The sequence below is a fragment of the Branchiostoma lanceolatum genome, chromosome 1, assembly GCF_035083965.1.
Source record: "Branchiostoma lanceolatum isolate klBraLanc5 chromosome 1, klBraLanc5.hap2, whole genome shotgun sequence".
In the NCBI taxonomy this organism is placed as follows: domain Eukaryota; kingdom Metazoa; phylum Chordata; class Leptocardii; order Amphioxiformes; family Branchiostomatidae; genus Branchiostoma; species Branchiostoma lanceolatum.
The window spans coordinates 16,883,167-16,910,060 of NC_089722.1; the positions used below are offsets into that span (position 1 = coordinate 16,883,167).

Genomic DNA, 26,894 nt, shown 5'->3' on the forward strand with positions numbered 1-26,894 from the left:
TTCAGAACATTTGGGGAAACACGTGTACACCTTCCTTCATTTTGATTCGCTAGAAAGTTCGAGTCAGTCATTTGAAGTTTCCTATCCCATGAATATGAATAAAAAAAACAAGTCGAAATCACGCTGGTATGCTTATTCCATGTTGATATTATTATGAAAACAATCAATAAAGTGATTGTGTGTAACAGAAAACATTACATACTAAATGACTAACATATGGGCTATCATATACTGGGCAACGTATCGACATTATGTACCAACTTAACTTATATTCCAATAAAACGTATTTCGTAAGGATTCTCCCCGATTAGTTTTGAATCAAGTATTCCTGAGAGTAAGAAGAAAACGCCCTTTTTTAAAGTGGGTCATGAAAGCGTCTTCCATTTGTGTCACGAAACCATTTGCATTAAATCAATTCATCACACTGCTTTCCAGTCGGCGAACCACTGACCAAGTTTGTGGTGACCTAATTAACCCTCAATTTGATAACACAATTCCTCCAGGACCTTTGAGATCGAGACAAAAATTGATTTCGCAGAATGATGTTACTGTTACTTTAATGAGGACGTGCTGGTAATATAAGCAGCAAGACATTAGTGCTTCGGTTTCAATAGATCTAGTCTGTAGCTTGCTCGATAGAATCTGTCTGTTCCAGTAAATTCAAATAGTCTATAAAACGTTATGAACTAGTCACGTAAAAGTTACAATCACATATTATCCGTATACTTATAATCCATTTCTTTTTCATGTAAATATATATTTTGGATATTTGCCTCGATAAATTGGTTGCATTTAGAATTTTTAATCCGTCTGTTCCAGCAAATTTAAACGTACCAGACTACACGAAAAAAAAGGTCTATACAATTTCTTGAACTGTCTAGTCACCTACAATTTACAGTCACATGAATTCCTCATACTTATGTATAATCCCTTTTTTTCATGTAAAATATACATTTTGGATATTTGCCTCGATAAATTGGTTGCATTTAGCATTTTTAATCCGTCTGTTCCAGCAAATTTAAACGTGCCAGACTATACAGAAAAAATGTCTATACACCTTTTTGAACTGTCTAGTCACCTACAAGTTACAGTCAAATGATATCCTACTACTTAAATTTCCCTTCTTTTTCATGTGAATATATATTTGAATATTTGCCTTGAAAAATTGGTTGCATTGAAAATTTTGAATCCGTCTGTTCCAGCAAATTTATACCTGCCAGACTTCAGACTATAAAGAAAAAAAGTCTATACAATTTCATGAAGTGTCTAGTCACCTACAAGTTAGAGTCATATGATATCCTAAAACTTAAAAATCCCTTTCCCTTTCATTTAAAATGTACATTTTGGATAAATTGGTTGCATTGACATTTTTTTTCATTTTATGAAAACAGAGATGTCTAGAACAGACAACTCACTATTCCGGGAAGTAAGTGAGGAGAGGTGCAGACATGGTGACGCCTGGTTGTAATTGTTGCCGACAAGATCTTAGAAAGGTATTACCTTGGGGTTGCTTGTGATGAAACTAGCTACAGCATGTTCTGAGTGATAGCACTTCACCATTTTGACTTAGTATCGAATATTCACGTCCACGTGATGGGGATATGAGATAACATCGTCTTCAACATCTGCGCTGGATTCTTGTCACACTACCTGCTGACAGTTTCCAATTTTCCTATCGCCATTTCGTCGGCAAGTCCTTGAACTTGTAAATAGCTTTACGACTGGAGGGGATCTAAGATTTATTTGTACCAATATGCATCTCAGTGTTGCAAGGAATGCCATAAATTGTAATCAAGAAAGCGTGACTAAACGCCTTGTATTTTGTAATTTAAATTGATAAAACTTTGAAAGACGCAAACTGATGCATTCGCCCAGTCTTCTCATTCCCTAACTTCGTCGATGCATACTCATTATTTTGTCTGTTGGTGCAATATCTATTATACACAACAAAAAGGTTAACATACATTCTCTGGCTTAAATCAAAGTTGTTGAGATACTTTGGCAGATGTTATATATAGATAGATTCCTCGTGTTTTTTCTTCGAATTCAATAAGATTTTTCGTCCTTTCTCCAGAACAGCCTGTGTAATCAATCCCTTTGCCTTTGACAAATTAAAACATAATTATACACAATAGAAAGCAGACAAGAACTTGAATGGAGCTCAATGAAATTTATCCAGGCAGAATATTTTTGCCTCAAGGGTGCCCTTATGGTCACACCGTCAAATAAAAACGGCAAAATGCAGTTGTTTGATTTAATCGGTGATATTTTATATGAAACAAGGTACATCACCAGTCATAAAATACAGCATATAAAGTGAATACGATAGAACCAGCTGACCCCGACCAGGTATAAGGTCACTCGAAGAGGTGTATCTGTCATAACTCTGTATCTTGGATCTAAATTCTTGAACCCGTGGCGAGGCGATCAATAGACTTCTGACATCTTAAGGCCTTGATCTTAACTGGATACCGGCTACCACGTCGATCCAACGTGTGTGTGATAGTTAATCCAGAGTTATGGGAGACAGGATTACTCGCTGGGGAAATCTTGGAGACACGTCTTGTGAACAGAAACAACTTTTCGTGCAGGGCATTGCCCCATTTGATACTTATATTACATTGAATTTATGCTGAAAGAAGTTTTAAGACATGGATATGTAGGTTTGTCCCGGTCCATTGGGAGTCATATCTTAAACAAATGGTCTTAGTGGCGACCAGTGTATCGAAGGAATATGAATAATGGATATAGTATGTGGTTGACACTGCAGAAATGAATCCAACGGTTAAAAACTGAATCGAAATAAAAATTTCGTTTCATCATTGTTCTGTCGTTTTCTCTTCTCAATCAGTTTATGCAACATAACGCCAAAAATAGTAACTCAAGCAACTGGATAAAATTTTGAAACAGTCAGACGATGTTAATGACGTGAAGACAATCTTAGATGTTTCAAAATTTTATCCAGTTGCTTGAGTAACTATTTTTGGCTCATCTTATTACCTGGATGTCTAACCTTCATCAACTTATGTAACATTACTTCATAAGCATTTTAGTTAACACAAGCGGCGCCAGCCTAGGAAAATCCAATGATACCAGTGAGATGATCAGTAAACATACGTGCTTATAATTTTCGTGCTAACTTAATCGCTCTTTACCTAGCTCCAAGTGATTTCCGTCGATTACTTCAGTTTAACTTTACAACTACATCTAACATCTCTCCAAGATCTCAAAGTAGTAATAAGATATCTCCAATTGAAGAGTGAAGAACTGATAGTGAAACGACATGTACGGATTAAATAAAATTGATACGTTCATTTAAAAAAAAGGGATTATATTTTTCAAAATGTCAAATGCTTCAGGTGATCTTTCAATCTTACCAAATTGAATTTATGCCTTCATCTGGATTGTTGAGAAAGTACAACAAATAGATCTAATCCCCGTTATAATTGGATGATAGGAGTCCAGTTGGACAGGCCGATGCTCTGAGGTCCTTGACACCACAATCCATCAGACTGTGGCAGCTTCTGGCACTGTCCTAGTTGCTGCTAACCTGGTAAATGAATCTTTGGCGCCCCCATTAAACTGGAGAGATTAGTTTTTGTCTCGACGAGGATTAGTCATCTTTGTTTTCTCTCACCGTGCATGTCACTTTAATTGGTTTCAGCTAAAAGTATCGAACTTCCACAAACTCGTAAGTCCTCTGCTCCCTCCGGTGTATCGTCTATCAGATGGGAGATGGTTCTATTATCAAAGTCCCAGTCATTGTATTGTGAAGGTACATCAAAGCAACAATAACCATAGGCCCTTAAAACTAGAACACCCCTAACATGGCGTTCATTTACTATTAACAACGTTGCAGTTGAATGGGTCCGATCTATGTCGTCTCTTTAATGATAGAGAATGTGTATATTTCTTCTTTATTACACATTATATCATTCTTTGTAGTATAAATCAATACCAGACAAGTAAACTTAAACCATTGTCTTTTCGACCGATTTGCACCATTAATATTTACAAATGATGAGGAATTACAAAACAGTTTATTTGCCATGTAACTACTGGTTTCGCTTTTAACACTCTTTGAAAACGCCGACTTTATGATCTAGCCGTTGTAAAACGCTTTAGATTCTTTACGCTGCTTTGATTATGAATGTGACTGATACCCAGCAGGTGGTAAACATGACATTTATTCTTCATCAACTATAGTCACAGAGGTCCAATTGCCATATAGAGTTTTCGTCTAGATCTGTCATCACTCAGTCTTTGAAAAATTCATTCCTGCATCTATAAATATCATCTGATTGAAACACGCGCAGAATACAAAAGTCAACAGTTGTCTGTTTTTAACATGTTGATTCACTTTCATAATTAGACATCAATAAAACACACAGAGAGCTTCGAATACCCAAAGACACGGTGAAAAACGAAAACTTAAAAGCACTAACAAAATGCACACCTTCTTCAGGCTTCAGGAGACTGTCTCTTCATATGTAAGGTAATTTTATGTTCTGTAATAAAAATGTATATTTTGTCAATACCGGAGCTGACCGACAACATATCTAAAAAAAAAAAAAACATACAACACTACTTATTCATGTAAACCAATAGGAAATTACGCAAATATTCCAATCTGTGAATATCGCGGCGATCTCTGAACAAATTGATGTCTCCTGGTTATAGGGGATACATTTAGATCTATTTGTGTTTTGCTGCGATGATTTGGGGTGTACAACATGAACAGTCGCCGTTGGCACAGTCCGGATATCCTTCAGTTCAGTAAGACTATGAAGTTGTAGTCCGAGCTTTTTCAACAGTGCTTTTTTCCCGGCAAGCCATCAAGCAGAGAAGTACGGAGCGTATGAAAATAGTAGGATCGAAGAAAAGAAACCGTGCTTATTGTCTTTTAACTCGATTCTCTGAATCTTTAGCTGACCAGAATCTGCTTTTGAGACAGCATCGTTCCATGGCATTTTACAGCTGCATCATCCAGACAGGATTCACTCCCGTCAGAACTGCAAAGGAAGAAAAAGTGTTATTTTTTTAGTCAAGAATATCAATTAATGGATAAAAATCGTACTTTTGGACAATTATTAAACCATCACCACGAAAAAGAGTCCTCTATCGACATTCAGAAATATACCATTCTGATCTGTCTCCTCATTTTTACGGGTAAGAAATACACAGATAATAGACTACCTAAAACTTACCAAAAAAATTGCAACATCAGAAGCCATTATTTCCAGATCCATCGCTCATGGTCATCTAGGACCTATATTTATCTACTCTCTCACGCCCATAGAACAATGAAAAAAGACTTGATGGTACTTTCTAACCTAGCTGTGTCATGTAGATGTGATATTGAATTCCCGTCGTCCTCTTGATCTAGTTGTGCTTGCTGGTTGTGTTTAGTGTCATCATCATCAACATCTTTTGGATCATCAATCTCCTTTTTCCTCTTCAACGGGGGGAAATATCTCTGCATAGTAGTCAAACATAAGATAATATAAGATTTCTATGAATATGGCAACATGATAGCGATTGTGTTGATAATGTATACATATCAAATACAGTGGGCACTGCCCAGACCTAAAGTAGTATATGTAATAACATCGGGTATTAGCAGAGGAACAAGAAATAATTTCAATACATTAATGAACTAATATTGCTGGGGAAAAACACAATTTGCAAATTTAAGTATCGAATCGTAAAAACATAGTCACATTGTTTAAATCCAAATGTTTATTAAGAAAATTATGAATGGTCACTGCTTGTACCTTGTATTTCTGTACAAAATGAACAATAAAGTTTTGATTTAAAAAAAAAAACCCAGTAAAAACCAAAGTGCGAATGGAATTTTGCAATACAGGCCAAGTTCATGCCAACATGTTTTCAAACCACCGCGAACTATTATCGATCGAACGACCTTTCCTGGAATGAATGTTATATATGTATATGTGAGATCTGGTATATGGAGAGGCACAAGAAACAGTAAAAACCAAAATGCGAATGGAATTTCACAATACAGGAGCCAAGTTAATGCCAACATGTTTTCAAACCAACACAAACTACCATTGACCCAACGATCTTTCCTGGAATGTGTGTTATATGCATATGTAAGATGGGGTATTCCGAGAGGCACAAGAAAATGTAAAAAAAAAAATGCGAATGGAATTTCACAATACAGGAGCCAACTTCATGCCAACATGTTTCAAACCACCGCGAACTATTATCGATCGAACGACCTTTCCTGGAATGAATGTTAGATATGTATATGTAAGATCTGGTATACGGAGAGGCACAAGAAACAGTAAAAACCAAAATGTGAATGGAATTTCACAATACAGGAGCCAAGTACATGCCAACATGTTTTCAAACCACCGCGAACTATTATCGATCGAACGACCTTTCCTGGGATGAATGTCGATAAAATCTTAACAATAGGCTCTTTGAAGTCATTCTCTACCTCGTTTGATACTCGGCTGCTTCTGATAAAAGAAGAGATGGGCAGGCATAGTAATTCGTTTGAGTGTTATTTTATGAAGTGGTGGATTAACATTATTAACGACCAGACTAGACAGTTGGGATAGTATGGATGATAACTCATAGAGTTATGACCTTGTTGGTTTGTATAGTTACTTGCTTATCGATTTGAAATATCTTGTCTGAATATCCACATATTTTGTGTGCTGAGCTGATTATATGATAATAGTGTTTATGGCATATTCCTGCCCGAAAGGGCTAAATGCACAGATGACCACACGTGGTCTATAAGAAGCATAATGCAAAACATGAATGGATAAAATGCTACATTCTAACATTGAAAACTAAAAAAACAGACAAACTGTGGACTGTTGCTAAATCAATGTTGATCACCTAGTAGTTTCTTCTCTCTTTTTGAAACATTTGGAAACATGACTACATACTTTGGCCATTGTATGTTCGTTTTTACATGACATCAAGTATATGAAAGTGTCCTGCTTTGACATATATAATAAAATTACCGCATTGTCTTGTTTGCTTTTTAGCTCCCCAATGTAATAAGGACACTTTCTCTGGAATTCAATATCTCCATCTTTGTTTTCTTTCTCCACAGTCCTTCTTCCGTGTGTTGTCCTTACCTCCGTAACTGAAAATTAATAAAAAATGTAAGACAGCCAGAAATGTATTTTTAATTTCAAGTTCCGTCCAATAAAAAAAAATGGGCATTCGAGTCGAAACCTTATTATGCAATCTCTAATTACAAAATGTAAACCCATTACTATGCTGCATATCAATTTGAATGCGACCAACCACATCACTGCATTCAAGTAGTGAAGCAAATGCGAAATGTATAATGATATATAGTATATGATTCCATATATAATGGGTAGTTGAGTTTCCTCTTGTTAGTGAGATACGCTGGCGTATTGGAATTCATCATTTCGTTATCATTTATCATTTTAGTTTGACACCGTCACCTCCAAACTGGACCTCTGGGAAGAACGGGTAAGGCCGACAGTGTAAACAGTTATTGATTGGTTGATTGATTGATTGATTGATTGATTGATTGATCATTGTGTAAGTAGGTATTGCTTCGTACATGGACTGGCCTGGGTATTACAACTTACATGGATTGGATATTACAACTTACATGGATTTGGCATTACAACATGGACTGGGTATTACAACTTACATGGACTGAGCATTAAACCTTACATGGACTGGGCATTGCAAGCTACACGGACTGGGTATTACAACTTACATGGACTGGGTATTACATACAACTTACATGGACTGGGTATTACAACTTACATGGACTGGGTATTACAACCGTATTTTGGCTGACGGCTGGCCGGTGTGTTGCTATCCCATTGGCCCTTTGTAGCTCTATTGTTGCTAGCCCATTGGGGAACTTACAGCTAGAACAGAAAGAAGATATTTGTTATGTTATGGTACATGGCATATGAAAAAGTGTCTTCGCATACTAATATCACCCGGCGAATCGGATATGCCTTAAACAGTATTTGTAAGTACTGTTTCATCAATAAGCTTCTACCAAAGATGTAAGGTTAATTTTATACTCGGAGGAAATTAAAGTATATCCATCAATTTAGAAGATTATATATATCAAAAATGCGAATACATATCATACGCATCTACCTTGTGGGTAAAGATGGCTTCACTGCGAGTTCTTCCTCTGTTCCGGCACAGCATGAATAAAAAAGATAACGTCTTAGATCATCGCTGCAGTAAAATGTTCTCATTTATTGAAATATATATATTGCAACACATATTCTATTCTCGGTATCTACTTGCTCATAGGTCCTTCAAACAGTTTTGTATGCCTGCATGTTTGTTTGTTTGTTTGTTTGTCTGTTTTTTTTTGCATTGTGCTTTCTCAATAACACAGCCAAAGAAGATCATAGAAGACCTCCAACAGGCCCAAAATGGAAAGGACATCCGCACCAATAATGCACATTACCCGGACACGTTTTGCATACACTACCGTGCAAATTTTAGCTATTGACAGGGCTTACCCGATTTTGATAGACGAGAGGCCCAAATTGTTCTCGCTCTAAGGCACAGAGTCAACACGATGGCAAATAATATCCCCAGTACAACTCCCATGGTGACGGCAGCAATCATCACGACATCAGAGCTGTCTGTGGACCAATAAAGGGGAGAATTAGGCAATAAAAGATCTGTCGGTAAGATCGTCATCCAGGACTGATTGTTGGAAATGGCATCATAATCATATATCATTACGCACAGTGAGTTGGAGTAAACTTTGAAGTTTGGCGTGGCTCTTTCAAAGAGGCAGACCACGACATGGTCTGATGCAAAATCGATATCAATTTTTCCAACCTATGGCAACAATTTGTCAGTATCTTTTCAATCTTCATTCATTGACGTAAAGCATTTCCCTCTCCGCCTTTTTCTCGAATCTTTCCATTATGTTCTTCACGATTGGTTACACGTAGACAGATGGTGAGACGCATCGCCATTTTCTGCTCTGTCGGAGTGATGATCCTATTTTCTGCTTTGCTGAAGCGGCATTTGTTTCAATGTGTGGGAATGCATCTGTAGGTTCAAAATTAAGGATTTTGTAACGTATTGATAACCAACATATAAATGAAGCGTTGAATGAAGCGTTGCATTTGCTGCTACGCTTACAGATGGATTGGCTTTAAAATGTTGAATTCTGAAAGCAACATTTGGTAAATTCCGTATCGGCCAAAAGAGGCGGTGTGAACAGTAGCTTTGGCTACCTCTTTCGGAAAACACTTTGCTATATGTACTTCCGTTGTCAAAGCCCCTTTAAAAGGTACTGCAACTGTTGAAGTCAAAGCCAACTTTCCGTGGCGCCGTCTGGCCTTACCATATGCCAAGTGATCTTATAAGGCAACTCACTCAGTCTTACGTGACCCTTTTAAAAGTCGTTCATTGACACTGAGCGAAAAGCCGTCGCAAATTTTGTACTGTGTGATCAACACATACATCTTAATTAGGGATGGGTACCGGTACCGTGTACCTGTACAAAACCGGTATTTCTTAATGGACCGGTCCAAAAAAAACAGTCCGTAAAAAATTCAGTGGACCGGTCTATGGACCGATTAGAAAATTCATAGTACCAGGCTACCAGCAGGCGGCCACATGCACATAACTGGTCCAAAAAAATACGAAACGATACAAAACGGTCGATTTAAGTCACTTTTAAATACGTTAGCTGTGAATCATATCTAGAAAAAAATTAAAGGATGAGTAAACAGACGGCGAGAGAGTATAGTTATAATTAAAAGACAACGTGCATAACCTAAGAAATTGTATCGTTCCAGACATGACGTTTGGAGACTTTTACGTGTGTCTCGCTTTCCAAAATATGATGTACTGCGACACTACTATAATCAGGTACAGGTACAGGTCCGGACATGGACCTGACTCTCTGGACCTGGAACTGGACCGGACCTGTGTAACTACCCCAATTTCAATGCATATGGTCACAGTCGACAAGATCTCGATGGTACATTTACCTTCTGTGACGTAAACTCTGAAGTCTTGCCTGTCTTGACCGAACATGTTGGAGGCAATGCAAGCGTAGTTGCCAGTGTGTACAGTCTCTGCCGATGTGATGACCAGCACGCTTTGTGTCTGGTCCCCAGTAACCATTTCCTTTATGGAGATTTCTCCACTGACCCCGCCTCTCAACTGTCGCTTCCTCCCATCACGCCCTGCTAGTTCCCATATGACACCATCCGGTTCCGGGTCAGAGGCTATGGTACACGTCAGTTCCACAGTGTCGCCTCCTACAGCTGACACTGAAGTAGACTGGCTCACGACTTCTGGCCGACCTTACATTAAGGGAAAACAAGCACAATTATCAACTGAAGGAAGGTCCCACAGAAATTCCAACCAAATATCGGTATTTTGGTACCTATTTCTTATGGCTGTTCTTATGTCTTGTTACATATAAATAGTTGATAAGCGCATATACTTAGCTACAGGCTAGTTGGGCAGCCCTGGCTGCGCGTGCTGAACAGCCTAACGAATAAATGATTGAATACATACATACATACATACATGTAAATATTTATTCATTTTATCTATTGCAAGATATACTGCAATAAATATAAGCATGGTTCAATTGTTCAGGAATCTATTAACACAGTCTATTTCTACACATACATCATGTACAGGTATAACGTATCTTTCAACGCCGTTTATTCGTAACATATTGTATACATGAATATAAATGGAAACACCGCAAATCATAGAAAACAAAGTCATGAACTGTTTGGAGAAGAAAAATACTGTCGCAAAAGTGAAAAGTACCTATTACGTCGATGTATGTTTCTCTTGTATCCTCTGAAAGGTCGTCACTGCTGGCAACACAGACATAGTAACCCTCCGTCTGATAGTTCAAAGGTGAAAGAGTCAAGGGGTTGTCAAACGGTTGTTTTGTATCCTTCCGCCGCCATGAGATCCTCGGTCTAGGATTTCCTTCAGACTGGCATTCCACTCTGAAGACCTCTTGTCCGTACAAGACACTTATCTTCTGGTCAAACGTTGACTTGATCTTCGGCGGATCTGAAAGAGTAATTGACATGAAATAAGATAGGAATCCTTGCTTTACAAATCAGGTTTGGTTTGCTTACAATTTGCAAAACAGTTTGCTCACAAAGCGAATTATCTGGACATTGATCTGTCATACACTCAAGCACATGGCTTTTCAGGGGATGAAATTGCAAACAGAAGTGGGATTTTCGGCCACATTGCTAAGACTTGTCTTTAATTCATCATGATTTATTTTGCCTCGTCGGACGAATAAATAGCTAGAAAAGCTTAACGGTTATCATCTCAACAGCGGTGCTTTTCATCGCATCACCTTGCTACTTAATATCACCCAAAGATCCCTGTTGGTATTTGGTTTAAATGTGTACCTTCGTGTAACACGTCTCAATCTGTACATTACATGGCTGTTAATAGATAGCTATGCTGTTCTCATTCTCACATATAACCTCCATGGTGATCTCCCCTGTCCCCATGGGCTCGATCCCATTATCGGCTTCGCACAGGTAAGCGCCGCTGTCCGACCGGGACACCCTCGGTATCAGCAACGACGAGTTGCTGAAAATAGAGATAAGGAGTGCGGTGAACTTGAGATTGCTTTCTTGAGAAACTAACGTCTTCTGAGAATAACAGTCCCTACCTACAAGAATAATCTATAATCGAAAGCACTCGGTATTCTTTAGCTTACACATTTAACAATCTTTGTGGAAAATATAGAACAGACAAATTGAAGAAGCAGTGCATTTGGAAATAATATGTATTCATCATTCTGGCATGTTTCGAGGGCACAATTGAAGTAAGATTAACCTCCGAACTACACAACAAAAAGTAATTTATCATTATGTGCGATGAACGACAAATGATAGTGAACGTCTTCAATATCAGATCTAGAGTACTCGAGCATACGTTAAAACTTTTTTTTGGAAGAACCACTGCTCTAGTACGTTGATGAAGGTTAGACATCAAGGTAATAAGATACGCCAAAAATAATGACTCAAGCAACTGGATGAGATTTTGAAACTGTCAGACGTAATAGAGAAGCAATATATGAGAGAATGTACAATCCCGCCCTCAACAGAAAAGGCGCAAAAGGAGGTCTACGCATTGAACTTCCAGGCACTTGGGTAAACGCCTCCACCCCCACCCCCCCAAAGACGAACAACATTAGCTCCTAAAACAACCTTGTCTTAACTTACTATTCTATTGAACCATCTGAAATTGCCTTCACTTCATAAACATATCTATTCAGAGTTTTGGTATAAAACCTAGTTCTACCAGATATTTCTTTAGTCACTGACGAAAGATAGCGGATGCTGTCTGAATCGTATGACTGTTTCAAAATTTCATCAAGTTGCTTGAGTAACTATTTTTGGCAAAATGAATGCTCTAGTCATTGCAATGGATCGAAAACGCTTTACCCATGTGGGTGAACTTTTACTTAAATGGTTATGATCAGTATGGCAAAGAAAGCATTCAACCCACAATAAAGTCCTACAACTGCCTAACTGTATGACTACGCTCGTTGATACCTCATCCCTGCGTTCTGAGGAAGGCTGTCTCCAACTTTTCTCCAGCTGAAAACAGATGTTGGGTTCCCTTCAACGATGCAAGTCAGATTCGCGTAACCTCCCTCCAGGGCCTGAACCGTCTTCCTGGGTGTAATGACGGTTGGTGGATCTAGGAACAGACAGAGGATAGTCTCAAGCAATATCACGTTTCCCTGAGAGACCAGCTAGCAGTAAGACCAAGCCTACCCAACTCAATATCTGGTATCTACTCGTCAACTCAAGGTATCTATTACTGTCAGGGATACTCGGGTGGAACAAACCCCGTCATTTGTTTTACAATTCATAAAACGTCGTAGAGCATAGGAGATGTAGATACCTGCATTTCCGTTAAGCCGTGATACCATTTTTTTCTTCAAAAATCCCCTCAAGACAAAATCGTAGAACCTTGTTTTAGTACTGAAATGTGCCATGGATTTCCACCAAGCGTGTCGTTTCGAGTCACTCTATTTATTTGGCTTACAGCAGATCCCTTGTTAAACCTTGCACGTTTTGGGGGGTTTCTAAAAGACTGTAGGCTAAAATGGAGCCCCGAATATTCGAGAATGATAAATGAGCCGCTTGGTGAAAATATGTTTTTGTGAGCCCCTTCATACGCCGTGCACTCAACATAAATCCCCTTAGATAGCCATAAGAATGCAGATAATATTAAACTCCATTTATTTCCCTTGGTACGCGTCAGTTCACAGTTACAAAAGATCCCTTTCGCTTTAGAGAATCCATAAGCAACGGCTGTCTACGACATATCAAGGCCATCTACTAGAAAACGTGCGTCGGCTAACAAGATATTGATTCTCTTAGTTCTTACGGCAAGTGACTCTTCATCTCAAATGTAATGACTGAAGGTAGTTAAACTACATTAAAGCCTCAAAACCTTAAGAAAGATTTACTATGATGAACTCTCCGCGACACAAAGCAGCTATCATGTGTTAACTTGAGATGTACATTACTCACAGTGTTTATGATACAGTGCTAAACTTTCTGCCAACACTAAGGTATTCACGGATCAAATTTTCAACGACCACTGTCGCCTTCTTCAGGATCAATAATGACCAATCACATCCGAACGTAAAGTCGAGAGAGTCACAGACACGTGACTTTATTGACACGTGTCTTTACGGATACGTCACGTCAGCAGTGGGTCAAACGTGCCAGGAAGTTTATAACGACCATGACTGTTTATTACAGGTTTGCGTAGGAAAAACCTTTGTTGGATCTGTTGACATGTGTGGTGGCAGCCATCTTGATTTTGTGACGTCGCAGGGTAGCCATACCATTTCATTGGGACGGGTGTTTTTTGGGGTCGCTGGCGTTCTCTCTATTTTGAACAAATCGGCACACAACTATCTCACATTCAACTGAAATAAAAAAGAGATTGAATACCAATTCATATCTATCAAAAGACCCCGTCATCGCTAAACTAACATAGCAAACCTGAAGTATATGTAGCACAATACTTAACTCTAGTAACGTTTATGACTGGTACTCACAGTGTACTTTAATCCGTACAGTAGCAATCTTCAGTGGTGCCACGCCAGGGAACCCCTGGTCTGCTATGCAGCTGATGTTCGCCGAGTCGTCCCACTTCGTCAGGAACGGGATATGAAGTTTCCTCTCCACAACGTTTCCAACCGACACCTCTTGGTAAAACATCCCTATGGGTTCCAGTGCAGTCGTCCCATTGTACCACATGAGGTGGGGTAATGGTTTCCCTCCCTCCGAGCGGCATGTGAGCTTCAGTGCCTCACCAACGGTGCGAGGGTTCAGGTTGCCAGCTATTACCGGTGGATTCACTGGGGGGACTGAAAAATTAATGATCATAACTAGGAGACAGTATAAAACATTTCTGTCTATCAATTCCGTGCTGAACATTGCATTTCTTGTTTTAGATGTCAGATTGGCTAATGCGTAGTCGTTAGCTGTCAACATGGCTGTAACTCATTAAATACTATCTTATTATCAACCTCAATGTATTGAGTTGTGGTTTGGATAGTGTTTAAGGTTTAGATGTTTTTACAGTCCAGCCATCCATGGTTAAGCACGTAACAAACTCCTTGCCTCACGGCAGGCAATTTGACCAGGGTCACGTTTCCAGTCTTTCGGGGCCATTTAATCTAACGAGTGGGCTCAGAGTCCAGCACACCACCGTTAACACCACAAGACAGATGCGGCGCCCAAAACCAATTATACCCCATCACATGCGACTTGACCAACTTGATTTACACATCTCCACAGGCAGACTTTGATGATTCCAACTGGTTGCTAGGAGCCCAGCGGCAGGTAGTTACTCTGTATTACTGTGGACAGCCTCCATTACAGGACAGTATATATCACTCTTAAATGTCCAGACAATCAGTTTTGGGTGAATGGTGAATATTTTCCAAAGTAATTTGCACAAATCAGTGGTAAAATGGTGGTTTGAGTGTAAAATATGTTGACACTTTTGTGTCAGTTGAATTATGCAAACTTTATATAATGACTCTCAATCCACACTGTCGTCTCATTTTTCTATGGTACTCGGAGAATAGCTAGCAACTAGAGAGTGAATCTTTGTTACATGATTGGTTGGATACAGACATTTGTAATGATCATTTATTTTCTAAGGTGAATTCCTCATCTTTAGTAACGAATATTGTCATAGATGCCATCTTGTGGCTTAACAACAGATCTAGAAATCTAAAGTAAGCATATTGATTACCTGTTTGGAAGACACGATCGGTATATATATGCTGGTTGTTTGAGTTATTGCTTAAAAACTACACCTTGGTGTATCATGAGATCTCTGGAGGAGTACCATTTGCCGACCAATTCACGATGTTGTAGGAGGAACTTATACTCTCCAGACAGAGGAGGGGTTTCGGCTGGTTTTTGACGTGTTTTTAGATATAGGCGTTATTGTCGGGCTTTCTACCGTGTCATCTTTTTTTGTATAGCCAACCCACACCTCTGCCCACAGACTCCAGGAAGCTTCAATGCGGGAAGAGGTGTGGGTTGGCTATTCACAATAAAGTTGACAAAGTAGAAAGCCCGACAAAAACGCCTAAAAACGCGTCAAAAACCAGCCGCAACCCCTCCTCTGCTTAAAGAGTAAGAGGAACAAAGGTCTAAGGTAAGTAAGGTGTATCATGACTTTACTATATATTTTTACATCGTTCTCAAGAAAACCATCCCATTGATCGCCCCCGATATGCCATGGTCGCATCGATAGACGGTATGTGAGTCCTGTAGGCAGTGTTCAATAATCAGGCAATGACATGCACTGGGCGCTCCAGGGAACACAACACCACTTTTCAAAGCTCATCTCCACCCCACCTCCCTTAGAAATTGAACTACTATTCTAATCTATCACCAGCGAAATGAGAAAGGACCTCTTCCTAATCCTGGAACGTTTCATCAGGTCACACCGAGCAGGGAGCCTATTATCCTACAGGACCTGTGGAACAGGATTGATTGTTCCCCTCCCAGTCCAAAGTGCACCGCCATTAGTCTGATTTGACAAAGTCCTTGAGTCAATTCGCAATATTGGGTCGCACGCAAAAACACTGGTCCCGTCCTACATACTAATGTGCATTTCTAGGCGTGAGAGGGTCGCGTTTGAAAATGTCGCTACTAGTAGTAGTAAGTGTCTATTTAAGGGTATATTTAGAAATCATTTCTACATTGTCATCCCAACTGTAGTATCAAGACCACCGTGACCGCGTGTCTTATGATATTTCTTAGCAACCTTATGTCTAGAGTTGGAAGATGTACACTGTAGCGTGAGTCTACCAACTAGTAGGCATGCAGGTCTCATACACACTACAATTACTCAGCCTGAATACAACTAAAAGTGATGTCAACGACGTCTTGATTTCAAAGTATTGCACGTACACATCCTGGCCGAGACCCAGCTTATTTCAGGAATAATATAATGACTCTGTCCGGGGGTGCAGACAGGCAATTTGTACACCTGCAATTTGATTGAAAAGAGTATGAAACTTCTTGGCAGTTGGCGCCAACACTATGACAGAACCCAAAGCACTGTGAACGATGGTTCAGTGATGGCCAATGAGTGCCCTTTTCGTACGTCTTGGATCACGATCAAACCATGTCATCTTGGCATGACTTTTGCGAAAATTGATAGGAATCCTTTTTAAAGTGAAGGAATGATATAATTCACAATTTGAGAAGTCTGTTGTTTGTTGAATCCGAGATGATCACTGCAAATGGTAGTATTTGACATCTGTTGACGGACGATTCTACGCTGACAAAGTGGTTCGAGTACACTAGAACTCGACATACATCAAGTAAGTCACTGACTAAAAAGACTCTTTTTACACAACCAAGAGATTTATTCCACCGACGTTTCGGTGACCATCTGTCACCTTCTTCAAGGCTATTCTGACTGGTTCACATAGCAATTCAGCACAGGTGTTGCTGCTGATACATAATGAGATGCATTCCCAAACGCAAAATATTTACATATTTACAGATGGTCACCGACACGTCGGTGGAATAAATCTCTTGGTTGTGTAAAAAGAGTCTTTTTATTCAGTGACTTACCAACCTGATGAAACTATTCACGGATCAAGTAAGTCAGTCAGTCAGTGGATTGTGAAAATGACCAATATAATGCAGAATTGTATTATAAATACATACTGCAAATCCGACAAACCTCCTTTTCATTCTTTTCAATTTCAAGAGAGGAAAGGACGATTTAATCATCTGCAAAATGCGTTTATTAAGTGTATTTCTATCTAAACAGCTACCTGATGATCTGAATGTGTTTTGAATGTATTTCACGTATGAGTACTTTCCTATCTCAGCATTGGAATTCACTTCCATTGTCTGATATATATATATATATATATATATATATATATATATATATATATATATATATATATAATGACTACATTTTACAACACATACTTCATCTTTTAGAAATAAGTCAGTCCCCTTAGCTATAATCTATAAACTACTACTGAAAATGAATGTGGGTATTCCAAGCTAACTAAAGGATCACATATGACATTCTGCTAAGCCAACTCTTTGGTCACGGCACACGTGTAAAAGCAGTGATCATTCAACAGTAATGCACCGTGAATATGATAAATGAATAGAGATGTCTCGGTGAAACATATTTTCTCAACAACGGAAACGTGCTAACTGGTCCATTCAGCGAGTTGTCTAGGTAGTAGGTACAAAGATTAATTTCTCAAGACAACGATATCATTGAAGGACCCTAACCCCTAGCCGCAACTAATCAATAAAGGTGAAATAGATATCAGCTGGTGTATGGTGTCGTTCCCAAGAGTTATCCCTGTGTCCTCTGTAAGGTAACGACAACGAAAAAGAGCATTCAGAGGATGCAGCCCACATCCATTACAGGTGGCTAAACGTGCAGAATGTGGGTAAGGCGTGAAAAAATACATGTATTCTAGCGCAACACTCTGCATCCTAATGGTAACTCTGTCCCGTACCGCTTCCCTTGGTAGACGTTATGGAATGATAAATTACACTGCAGCAGTATCTCCGTAACTCTTGTTTGGCTCTTTGTACTGACAGAGACGTTGTTAAAAGTTTCGTGCCCAGACATACTTCTGAGAGCGCCAACTCCACGAGCGGACCTAATCTATCATTCGTGCCTATAACATGTCCCACAGGAAGCAATATTGAGCGCCGTGTTTATCTAGCGCATGTGGTCTCTTGGTACGTACCAGAATCGATTTCTGCCGCAAAACAACTTTCCTCACTTTTTTCAAAGTCACCGACAAAGACATACAGAACACACAAAAAAACTTTTCACGTAGTCTGATATGTTAACATTTAGAGAGCGATGTACTCTGCAGTAGATGCCAATGCTCCCATGACATCCTGTTATGAGTTTCTCTTTCCGGCACCTTTGTAGACTCGATGTTGCTACAACGACTACAACTTGATCTAGATTTTGAATATTCCTGTCATATCTTGACAGCCAGAACGAAAGTTCAGTGGATGTACTATATATCTCCGACGATAGCTATGACGACATAGAGGAATTTCAGGTATACATAGGTCTATATTGACATGTGTAACTTGCAAGCTTGATGAAAAAAAACACAATATTTTAGTAGAGACAGTTGAGCAGTAGGATGGTTAGAAAAAAAAGTATGCAGAAAATTGATTTTATCAAACAGAGTATAATCTGCTTCAAGCGTCGATATTCTACCTAAAAGTTGTAAATAATGGTTCTGGGTATTCAAAAACGTTTAGTAAAGATATAGTATCAAGTAAGCAATACGTCATGTTTATGATGCACAAGACCAACTTTATGGACATTCTGGCCTACAAAACTATTCCAAATGCGTTTCTTGACCCCTGGTGAAGGAATGACATTTCCACCAAAGTCACCGCCCTGACCTCCTTCATCCATTTTAAAACGAAGACGTAAATCTAATATCGCTCTTACTTTTCTTTACGTGACTGTTTTACGTATAGAATATTGGTCAGATGCCGATAGTTGATAGGATTGGAATATTTGGAATTTCTTTTAACACAACAGGGAATCTCACCTGCTGACGTTTCGGTGTCTGTCGGATACCTTCTCCAGAGCTTCTGACTGGAGTACTGTATCTCAGGTAGATTCCTGGTTGTGTTAAAAGAAACTCCAAATATCCTATCTTTCACCAAGCTGATTAACTATTTTCGGAAGTGGATCGGATTGTTTGACTGTTTCGCAGCAGCAGCTCACTACATGTTGTTGAACTGTTTTCATTCTTTTTTTTCATTGTGACAGATATAACGCGATATACTCTTTCCAGAACACCGCGTTGTTTCAACACTAACTAAACGAAAGGTATGTTATCTTCTACTAGATTCTTCCAATACAGGAACTCAACTGAGGTCCGTTCAAAAGACCTATATAGACTTTCACGAACGTTGTAGTAACACCACTGCCTGTCGGTGGATCTGCTGGTACGGCTAATGGTGATGCAGCAAACGCCTCTTACGTAGACATTACGGCCAGACGTAATCTCCAGGCGCAGCTCTCAAGGAGGATTGATTTTTCTTAGGCCACCCGCCTTAGATGGTATCGAGCTTATTTCACGAAAGAGTTGCTTGGACTCAGTTCAAAGCGGACATACATTTAGGATTGGCTTTTAGATTCTTGGCAGGTCGCTGCGGCTTTAACTACATGCAAAGGTAACGGGGGTCAACCCGTCAGAGCCGCAGCCAGGAAATCGCACTTCAAGGTACAAATGTTGGAAGATTGCAGCCTCACATCTTCGAGATGAGTGTGAGGTTAGGGTTGTTCCATCGGCAGCGACTCGGAATGACGTATGGGCCGTTCAGTAGAGACACTACGTGACTAGACTCTGGGATATATTGTATAGTTTCCTGTGGGAAAAAAGTTGTTCCTACCTAACAGGATATGGCCTCACCTACTCCGCTTGACAACGTAATTCTGTCCCTGTTGACGCAGGAGTGCTTTGCTGTTGTAATAACAATGAGATACTTTCAGCTGGCAACGGGATGCAGTTCTTACTCATAGTCTCCCAAATGCGTAGTTAAAAAAGTTACGTTCAATTACTCAAATATAAAAGTAGAATTTTCGGACATCATATATCAGTCAAGATTTAGTCATACCCTAAGGTAACTGATATGTCAGGGAAATTTGTAGGCTTAGCCGGCGGCTATCCTGTTGACTATACTGCTTACAGGATTAGCGTATGAAGACAACTGCAGGCGATGCCATATTTTATAACGTATTGGGCCCCCGGCATGTGCTTGGATAGATCCCACAGGAACACCCTGTGATTTGTACTTGTGTTGAATATCAAAACACAGACATTTGCCCATCCATTTATAACGTGTAACCAAACAATTCTAGTCTCTACCAGACTAACTACGCTGGCTATAGGGAGAATATTTTTTTCAGGTTTCACTTGCAGGTCTTCACCGTGGACGTACTCTACTGGCTAAATATTCCTTTTTCTGCCGAATTCTACGATTCATACGCCCGTAGGAGGGCCTGGTGGGGGCTAAAACAATACAGTTATTAGTAAGAGGTGACATACTGGTCATGGTTATCATCTACTGTATCTTACCACACATATATCCAATTTTCGCCAACAGCAGACAACACAAGTAGACAGTGAACTGGACTACTTTATAAGAAAAACAAAGGAGGCTATCTACATCAGAACACACCACCACAGCATTTTTGAACAAATTGTGAGATCCCGTGTCTCAAATGAATAGCCATCTGAATCTGAAGAGTCTCTTCTAAATCATTTTCAGCTTAGAATGATTAATTGAAATGAGAAAATTTGGAAAAAGGAAATGGTATTGAAAGACAGTATAGATATCAATAAACAACAACGCCTACAGTACCTGTGATTGAAAAAGAGCAGATTATTTTGCTGATGGGATCAAGATAACAATCTAGATCTCTGTTCAAGCTTTAAACTCTCAGGTCACGGTCGAAATGTCTGCGTCAACCATGATAAGATAACAATCTCAGCATATTTCACACATAAACCAATTTCTTTGTGTGTAGCTATACTGCTCCAAACAAATAACATTCATTGAAAGATACAATCTATTTTTCTCGGAAAAAGACGTCAAACCCAAATAAGAATTTAGTGTTAGTATTTAGACTAGAATAGTCACATGTCATATTGTTACCCATAGTCTGTCCGGCATTTCATGTTACAGGTACTTGCAATTAGCCTACGGGCAAGAACCTGCAATAAACTTATTATTTTTATCAGTAAGACCCCCATTCCACTAGGACGGCGCTCTCGCCGCGCTCTCACGGCGACGTCAATTTGGCCATATCGCCGTGAGAGCGCCGAGAGCGCCGTTAGAGCGCCGAGAGCGCGGCGAGGGCGCATTGGGAGCGCGGTGAGAGCGCCATGCGCGCCATGCGCGCCGTCACCTCGGCGATGGTTTTGAACATGTTCAAAACAATCGCCGTGAGCGCGCCGAGGATGGCGATGGGATCAAAGGGCCGCAGCGAGGGATCAAAGGGCCGCAGCGATCAAGGATCACAGCGAGCGCTCTACGAGGATTGAATGGTCTTAACTGTAGTTAAAACAAATTTCATTCTTGAAGCGGTGTATCTTGAATTTTCTGGGAATTTTGTGGTCAAATCAACATTTTCCTAATGGGTAATACAAATTGACGAATAACTGCTAACTAAGTACTTGCTTCCATTCAAATTAAATTCCCTCCAAATTTTTATTGTCTGTGGTTCAAAAAGTGTTTAACAATTCTGTGATTTGCGTTCCTATAATAACGTAGCATGATAAAATATATTTTTTATAGCAAACAGGTTACATGACAGACAAAAAACATATTTGAACAAATATATAACTTAAGACACACACTAAGCGACCGTGCAGCGATCAAAATTGAATCTGTTTTCCCCTTGATTTTATCATTATAAATAAGATGCAAGAGGCAAAGGTACGACTGAGAAGACAACAAAGCACACAAAACGAAAAGAAAATTCGTTCTTTATCTCTAGAATTCGTTGAGTGATCTGTGAAATCTTTGGTCGCTCATAAAAAGTTGCGGACATTTGACATTTTGGTCGCGCTGAGGTCGCCGTAGAGATTCCACTTGAGCACGTTTTCCAGGAAATCGGCGCCTCTCACGGCGCTCTGGTCGCCGTGAGGGCGCGGCGAGAGCGCCGTCCAAGTGGAATGGGGGTATAAGGAATCATCTTGAATGCTGCATTGCCTTCCTTATATAGAGAACCATCGACGTGTCCCTTAAAAAACCCGTCGGGATGTTGTTATGCTGAGTTTTCTCATCAGCAAAACCACCCAGGAGCTCATTACCCCGGTTGTATTCGGAACGTTTCATTAACGGGTTCACCTCTTAGTCATTTATATTCGTGTGTGTATCTTGGAGAAAAATCATTTCTCTCGGCTTTCAACCCGGCACCTCGCTGCGTTAACTGTGTAGGGGAAAATTACCAATCACTAATGACAGGGGACTGCCAAGGTTGAGTTAATGCCTTCGGCACTGGAAGGGGGCGGAATTAAGGCTTTGAACTTCACAAAGGAAGATGATGCTTCTGTTATCATGATATGTAAAGGTTGTATGATCTCCTACCATATCATATGAGTTATTCATAACTTCTAGAAGGTATTTTCATCACGTACTATAAACCAAGGCAAAGATAGAACATGGGGCGACATGTTGGCCGATATACAAATTGATCTCTTAATGTTGATTTGAAAACTAAAAGTTGACTATTGTACATCTTATCTAACGGTACAAACGACACACCAGTATGCTAACAGTGTAACTCAGAGACAAATTAAGTCATAATATTGACAAATATCTTACTCCAGAAGAGTGCAGGTACACGCCTCTTTGCTGTTTCCATTCTGGGTTAGTAGGAGCTAGGCGGCTAAACAGTTGGGTTTATTTCAAATTTATCTTTTTAACATTTTCAGTCTTTATCAAAATAGTGCAACAATCATACAAATAAAGGGAAAAACAGTTAGGGATAGCAGATAACTTTAATGACCTTAGGGGACAGCGCCAATATCAAAATACTAGAAATATAACAAGGTACTTAACACATTCTGCGGGATAAACAAACATACAATACAGATAAAATCGAACAAACAAACAAACAAACAAACATACTAGATGTACTAAGAATAGAATACTACAAGATGGCAGCAAATACGACACATGTTCTAAGATATCCGGTATTTCTATCTTTAAAGTGAGTTTCAAAAATACCAAAGAGGTCAGTGATGTGTGTAGATGTGGGTTCTTTTTTAGCCATACCCAAGTTTTAAAGATTGTCAATTTGACTACAGTAAAGATTCTGTTTTCAGGTCATAAAAGGTTATCATTTGATCAATCAATTTTTTTTCAAATATATGCTGGTAAGTGATTATTGCGTTTGTACACAGGTGTTTATTAATTTCCAAAAGTTACCCAATCTTTTGAACCAAAAGAACATATGCTCATGATCTTCAATACATCCACTGTTACATAGTTTAAATGTTGAATCAAGTGTTTGTCCATTTTGGTGGCTAAACATTAACATATTATCAATCCATAGATGTTTTCTTCGTTATAGAGAGATTTAGTGAGTCTATATCATCACCACCGTCTTATAGAGAGCTTATAACTTACTGTTTTCTGTTATTACTGTTTGTATTTCAGTCGGTAACTCCACCTTCCATTCAACAGATCAAGCGCGAGTAAGGTGTTATGCTGTGTTTGTTTTATGGCACAATCAAATTTTATCGCTTCTTTCCCACCATGTCATCGCATAGCTTTGCAAAGAAATGGTGTACTTGACCTTTTCGCTCGACTTCCAGCCAAAGAATCGATTACAGCAGTTTTATTTGTAAACGTAGCGTCAGTTTTGCCAACAAAGCTTTTTTGGGTGTAAAACTATGTTGTTCTCTCTTTGCTACCAATGACATGTTTGAAAATCACTGCTCTTTAAAGAAGTATACTTTGGATGGGGTAAGAAGAGTGTGTGATTTCTCTTAGTGTTCATACATCCTGGCACACCCTGTCTGCTTAATGATAATAAAACGGAAGGATTAATCTCATTTTCCAGGGTCTCATAGTCTTTAGGCGGATGTGATATTTCTGTGAGTAGAATCATAAGATCGCTGATGCGCAAAAATTATCATCTCCAGGGACTACACTTCTTGCTGTATTGATGTCGTCTGGTCTAAATTAATACTGACAGATGGCGTGCCTAATGGAGCTTAGCAGACGTCTGTTGATGTACAATGCATGCAACCAAAACTGGCTTACTACGTAGATCCCAGCCTTTGGAAATATAAGGGCACTGACGGCGCTAAGCGCAGCATTTCTCTGTGACATTTAAGTCTAAAACCGTTAGCGTGTGATACCATTTCGTTAAAATACTATACATGGTGCAGAGATGGTTTTGCTGTAAGATGGCATCGTTACAATGACAATGGTTAGTGCCGCAACGACGACCATTTGAAGGGGCAGTACTAGTTTGCCAAACAATGGAACCTGATGTAGGACTCTGATGTAAAACACTGTTGCAAAGGATTTCGATTTTTCAAACTCCGCCTTTTTATGCCAACAATAATTCAACAGAAGGGTGGGTAGCTGTACTTGAATATTAAACTGTTTTTGTCCTATAATTTGATCTCTGTGAAAACCCTAGGGAAAATTTCATTTCCTCCTTCCCAGATGTTACAGCCTAGAATCATAATCACCCTTCCCGAACAACCTGTAATCATAACAACCCTCTGCCCGCCTCATTAGCAGTCAGATTGCACTTTTATTCCTCATCACGCTCAGCCCGCTGCTGGTGAACCGATCTATGACAGAGGTGGAGCGCAGTTAAAAGCCGGGCTTTTATCCGCAGCTAGGCTACGTTAGTTCCTAGGGTCTATAATTACACGTACACAGTACCTCAAAATAACAACTATATGCACGCCACAGCACCATGTACATGTGGGCTATAAGGTGGGGCTTTTTGTTTCCTTATTAACCACAGCCATAATAACAAAGTGTCGACGACAGATGAAATAGGGTAATTTCTATAAGCGTGGAGCGAAGCTGTGAATATTCGTTAAGGCGACCTTTAGATGATCGATGCAGATAGGGCCAAGCAAATCCCACCTGCCGTCTGGAAACTCTCTGAATTTAGCGCACTGTAGTACCTTACAGATGTAACGAATAGCAGAAAACTAAAACCAAGTTAAGGTCTTCATGAAGTTTTATATTGGCGTTTTCAGCACACCTAAGATATAAACTGTATGCCACCAAAGATGCATAACGTTTCATTTTGAGTTGATTTTGTCCATATAAAACGTATGTTGGCTACGTTAAGATACGTTGTGGAAGCTAGAGAAGTAGTAGACGAAATATCTATCTTACCTACGACAGTGAGCCTGGCATCGCCGGCGTCCCGTACCGTGAAGACGCTACACCGGTAGTTCCCCTCATCGCCCGGCTGGACATCACGTATCCTCAGGTTGTACTCACCCCGCCGTGAACTCCCCACGATAGAATGTCTGGAGAACTCGGAGGCAACTCGGCCTCTGGCAGAAATGTGGTACAGTTTGTCGTCCGTTTCAGGGTTGTACCAGTACCAGTTGACTTCGTCTGTAGGCGCCAGGCCGTTAAAAGCACAAAACAGCGTTGCCGTGTGGTTCACCAGTACGGCAGTGGCTTCGGGCCGTTTGCGGTAAAAGGCCGCGCTGACGGTGGACAGTAAAGTCAGGAGAAAGAGAGAACACGGCCACAGGCCTGACCATTCCATACTGCTGTCTCGGTCCCCTCCCTTAAGTCTCAACTTCGCGGACGACGACTGTCATACAACTGCTTCGCGCGGAGCCTCCACTGTCTCTACCTCGTCTCTAGAGTAACGAACCTACAGATAAATAGAAATGGAAGATTGCATCATCGCTTATTGCCGCCAAGGTGCATATTTAGCACGCCCACCACGCCTGATCAGCGCGTTGCATGGCGGGTATTCCTGCAGACGAGAGGTACTGATTGGTTTCTGAAGGCAACTGATGGATTAAGAAGGCGTTGGGAGGTTGTAGTATGCAAATCCCTTTAGATCTTGCTAGCCTACTTTTAATCACGGATCATGCATATGATACAGTTTTTGATGAGTGTAGAGCTCTTGATTTTTGCCAGGTTCAACTCAAATATCTGAACATTCCAAGGGAAAACATGTTCGGATGTTCATTAACACATGGATGCAGGTCAGGTACGCTCCCAGTGCCTCACTGTTATCACCATCATTAAGGGGTCAATACCACTTCTCCTAAGTAACGCTTAATTTAAAGGTTCGAAGCCTGCTCTTCGTGTTCTTCCACCTTTGAGACCGTCTCATGACATATTTACGGGGATAATTTACCACTGTTGGGGAAGCCTGGCTAGGGAAAGGTCAATAACGGGACAAATCGATTGGAGGGATGGACAAACATTCAACCAACTGGTGTCTGCCGTGATAATATACAGTCGTTGTAATGTTCTAACCTTTTCGAGATCGCCACCGTGCCAATATGGTTTAATTGGTTTTTGTGAGTTTTTGTATCAATAATCCTAGCTCTGTTGGTAAATAGTCAGCAGTTCTTGGAAAAAAAGCATGAAAGACACAGGGCAACAAAGTAAGAGTTTAACAGTCTTCTAGATAAAAATCTATAGACTACAGAATTTTGTCTCATAACGAATATATTTTTTTCCTGCCAGTGACACGAATATTGAAACCCGGCTTATGGTATAATCTTGAGTGTAAGCATAAGACAAGGAATTTGCATCGTACAGTGCGTTTGT

General features: G+C 39.9%; 1 protein-coding gene across 1 annotated transcript; it reads right to left on the reverse strand.

Moving 5' to 3' along the window:
• Positions 1-4,171: 4,171 nt before the first annotated feature.
• LOC136438163 (kin of IRRE-like protein 3) lies at positions 4,172-25,974 on the reverse strand. The gene is made up of 12 exons (XM_066432892.1): positions 25,485-25,974; positions 14,102-14,413; positions 12,576-12,723; positions 11,489-11,604; positions 10,810-11,064; positions 10,011-10,328; positions 8,517-8,642; positions 8,140-8,176; positions 7,792-7,898; positions 7,002-7,126; positions 5,334-5,476; positions 4,172-5,012 (listed from the first exon to the last, which is right to left on the reverse strand). Exons 1-12 carry the CDS (start codon positions 25,867-25,869, stop codon positions 4,925-4,927), a joined length of 2,160 nt encoding a protein of 719 aa, XP_066288989.1. The 5' UTR covers positions 25,870-25,974; the 3' UTR covers positions 4,172-4,924.
• Positions 25,975-26,894: the final 920 nt, after the last annotated feature.

Excerpts from the sequence above, each read along its gene's own strand:
- LOC136438163 (XM_066432892.1), bottom strand. The coding sequence starts at position 25,869 with ATGGAATGGTCAGGCCTGTGGCCGTGTTCTCTCTTTCTCCTGACTTTA. Across the intron at positions 12,724-14,101 it reads TGTACGGATTAAAGTACACT|ATCCACCAACCGTCATTACA; the intron begins GTGAGTACCAGT and ends GTCTGTTCCTAG. Across the intron at positions 8,177-8,516 it reads CTCTCGTCTATCAAAATCGG|AGGAAGAACTCGCAGTGAAG; the intron begins GTAAGCCCTGTC and ends GTGCCGGAACAG.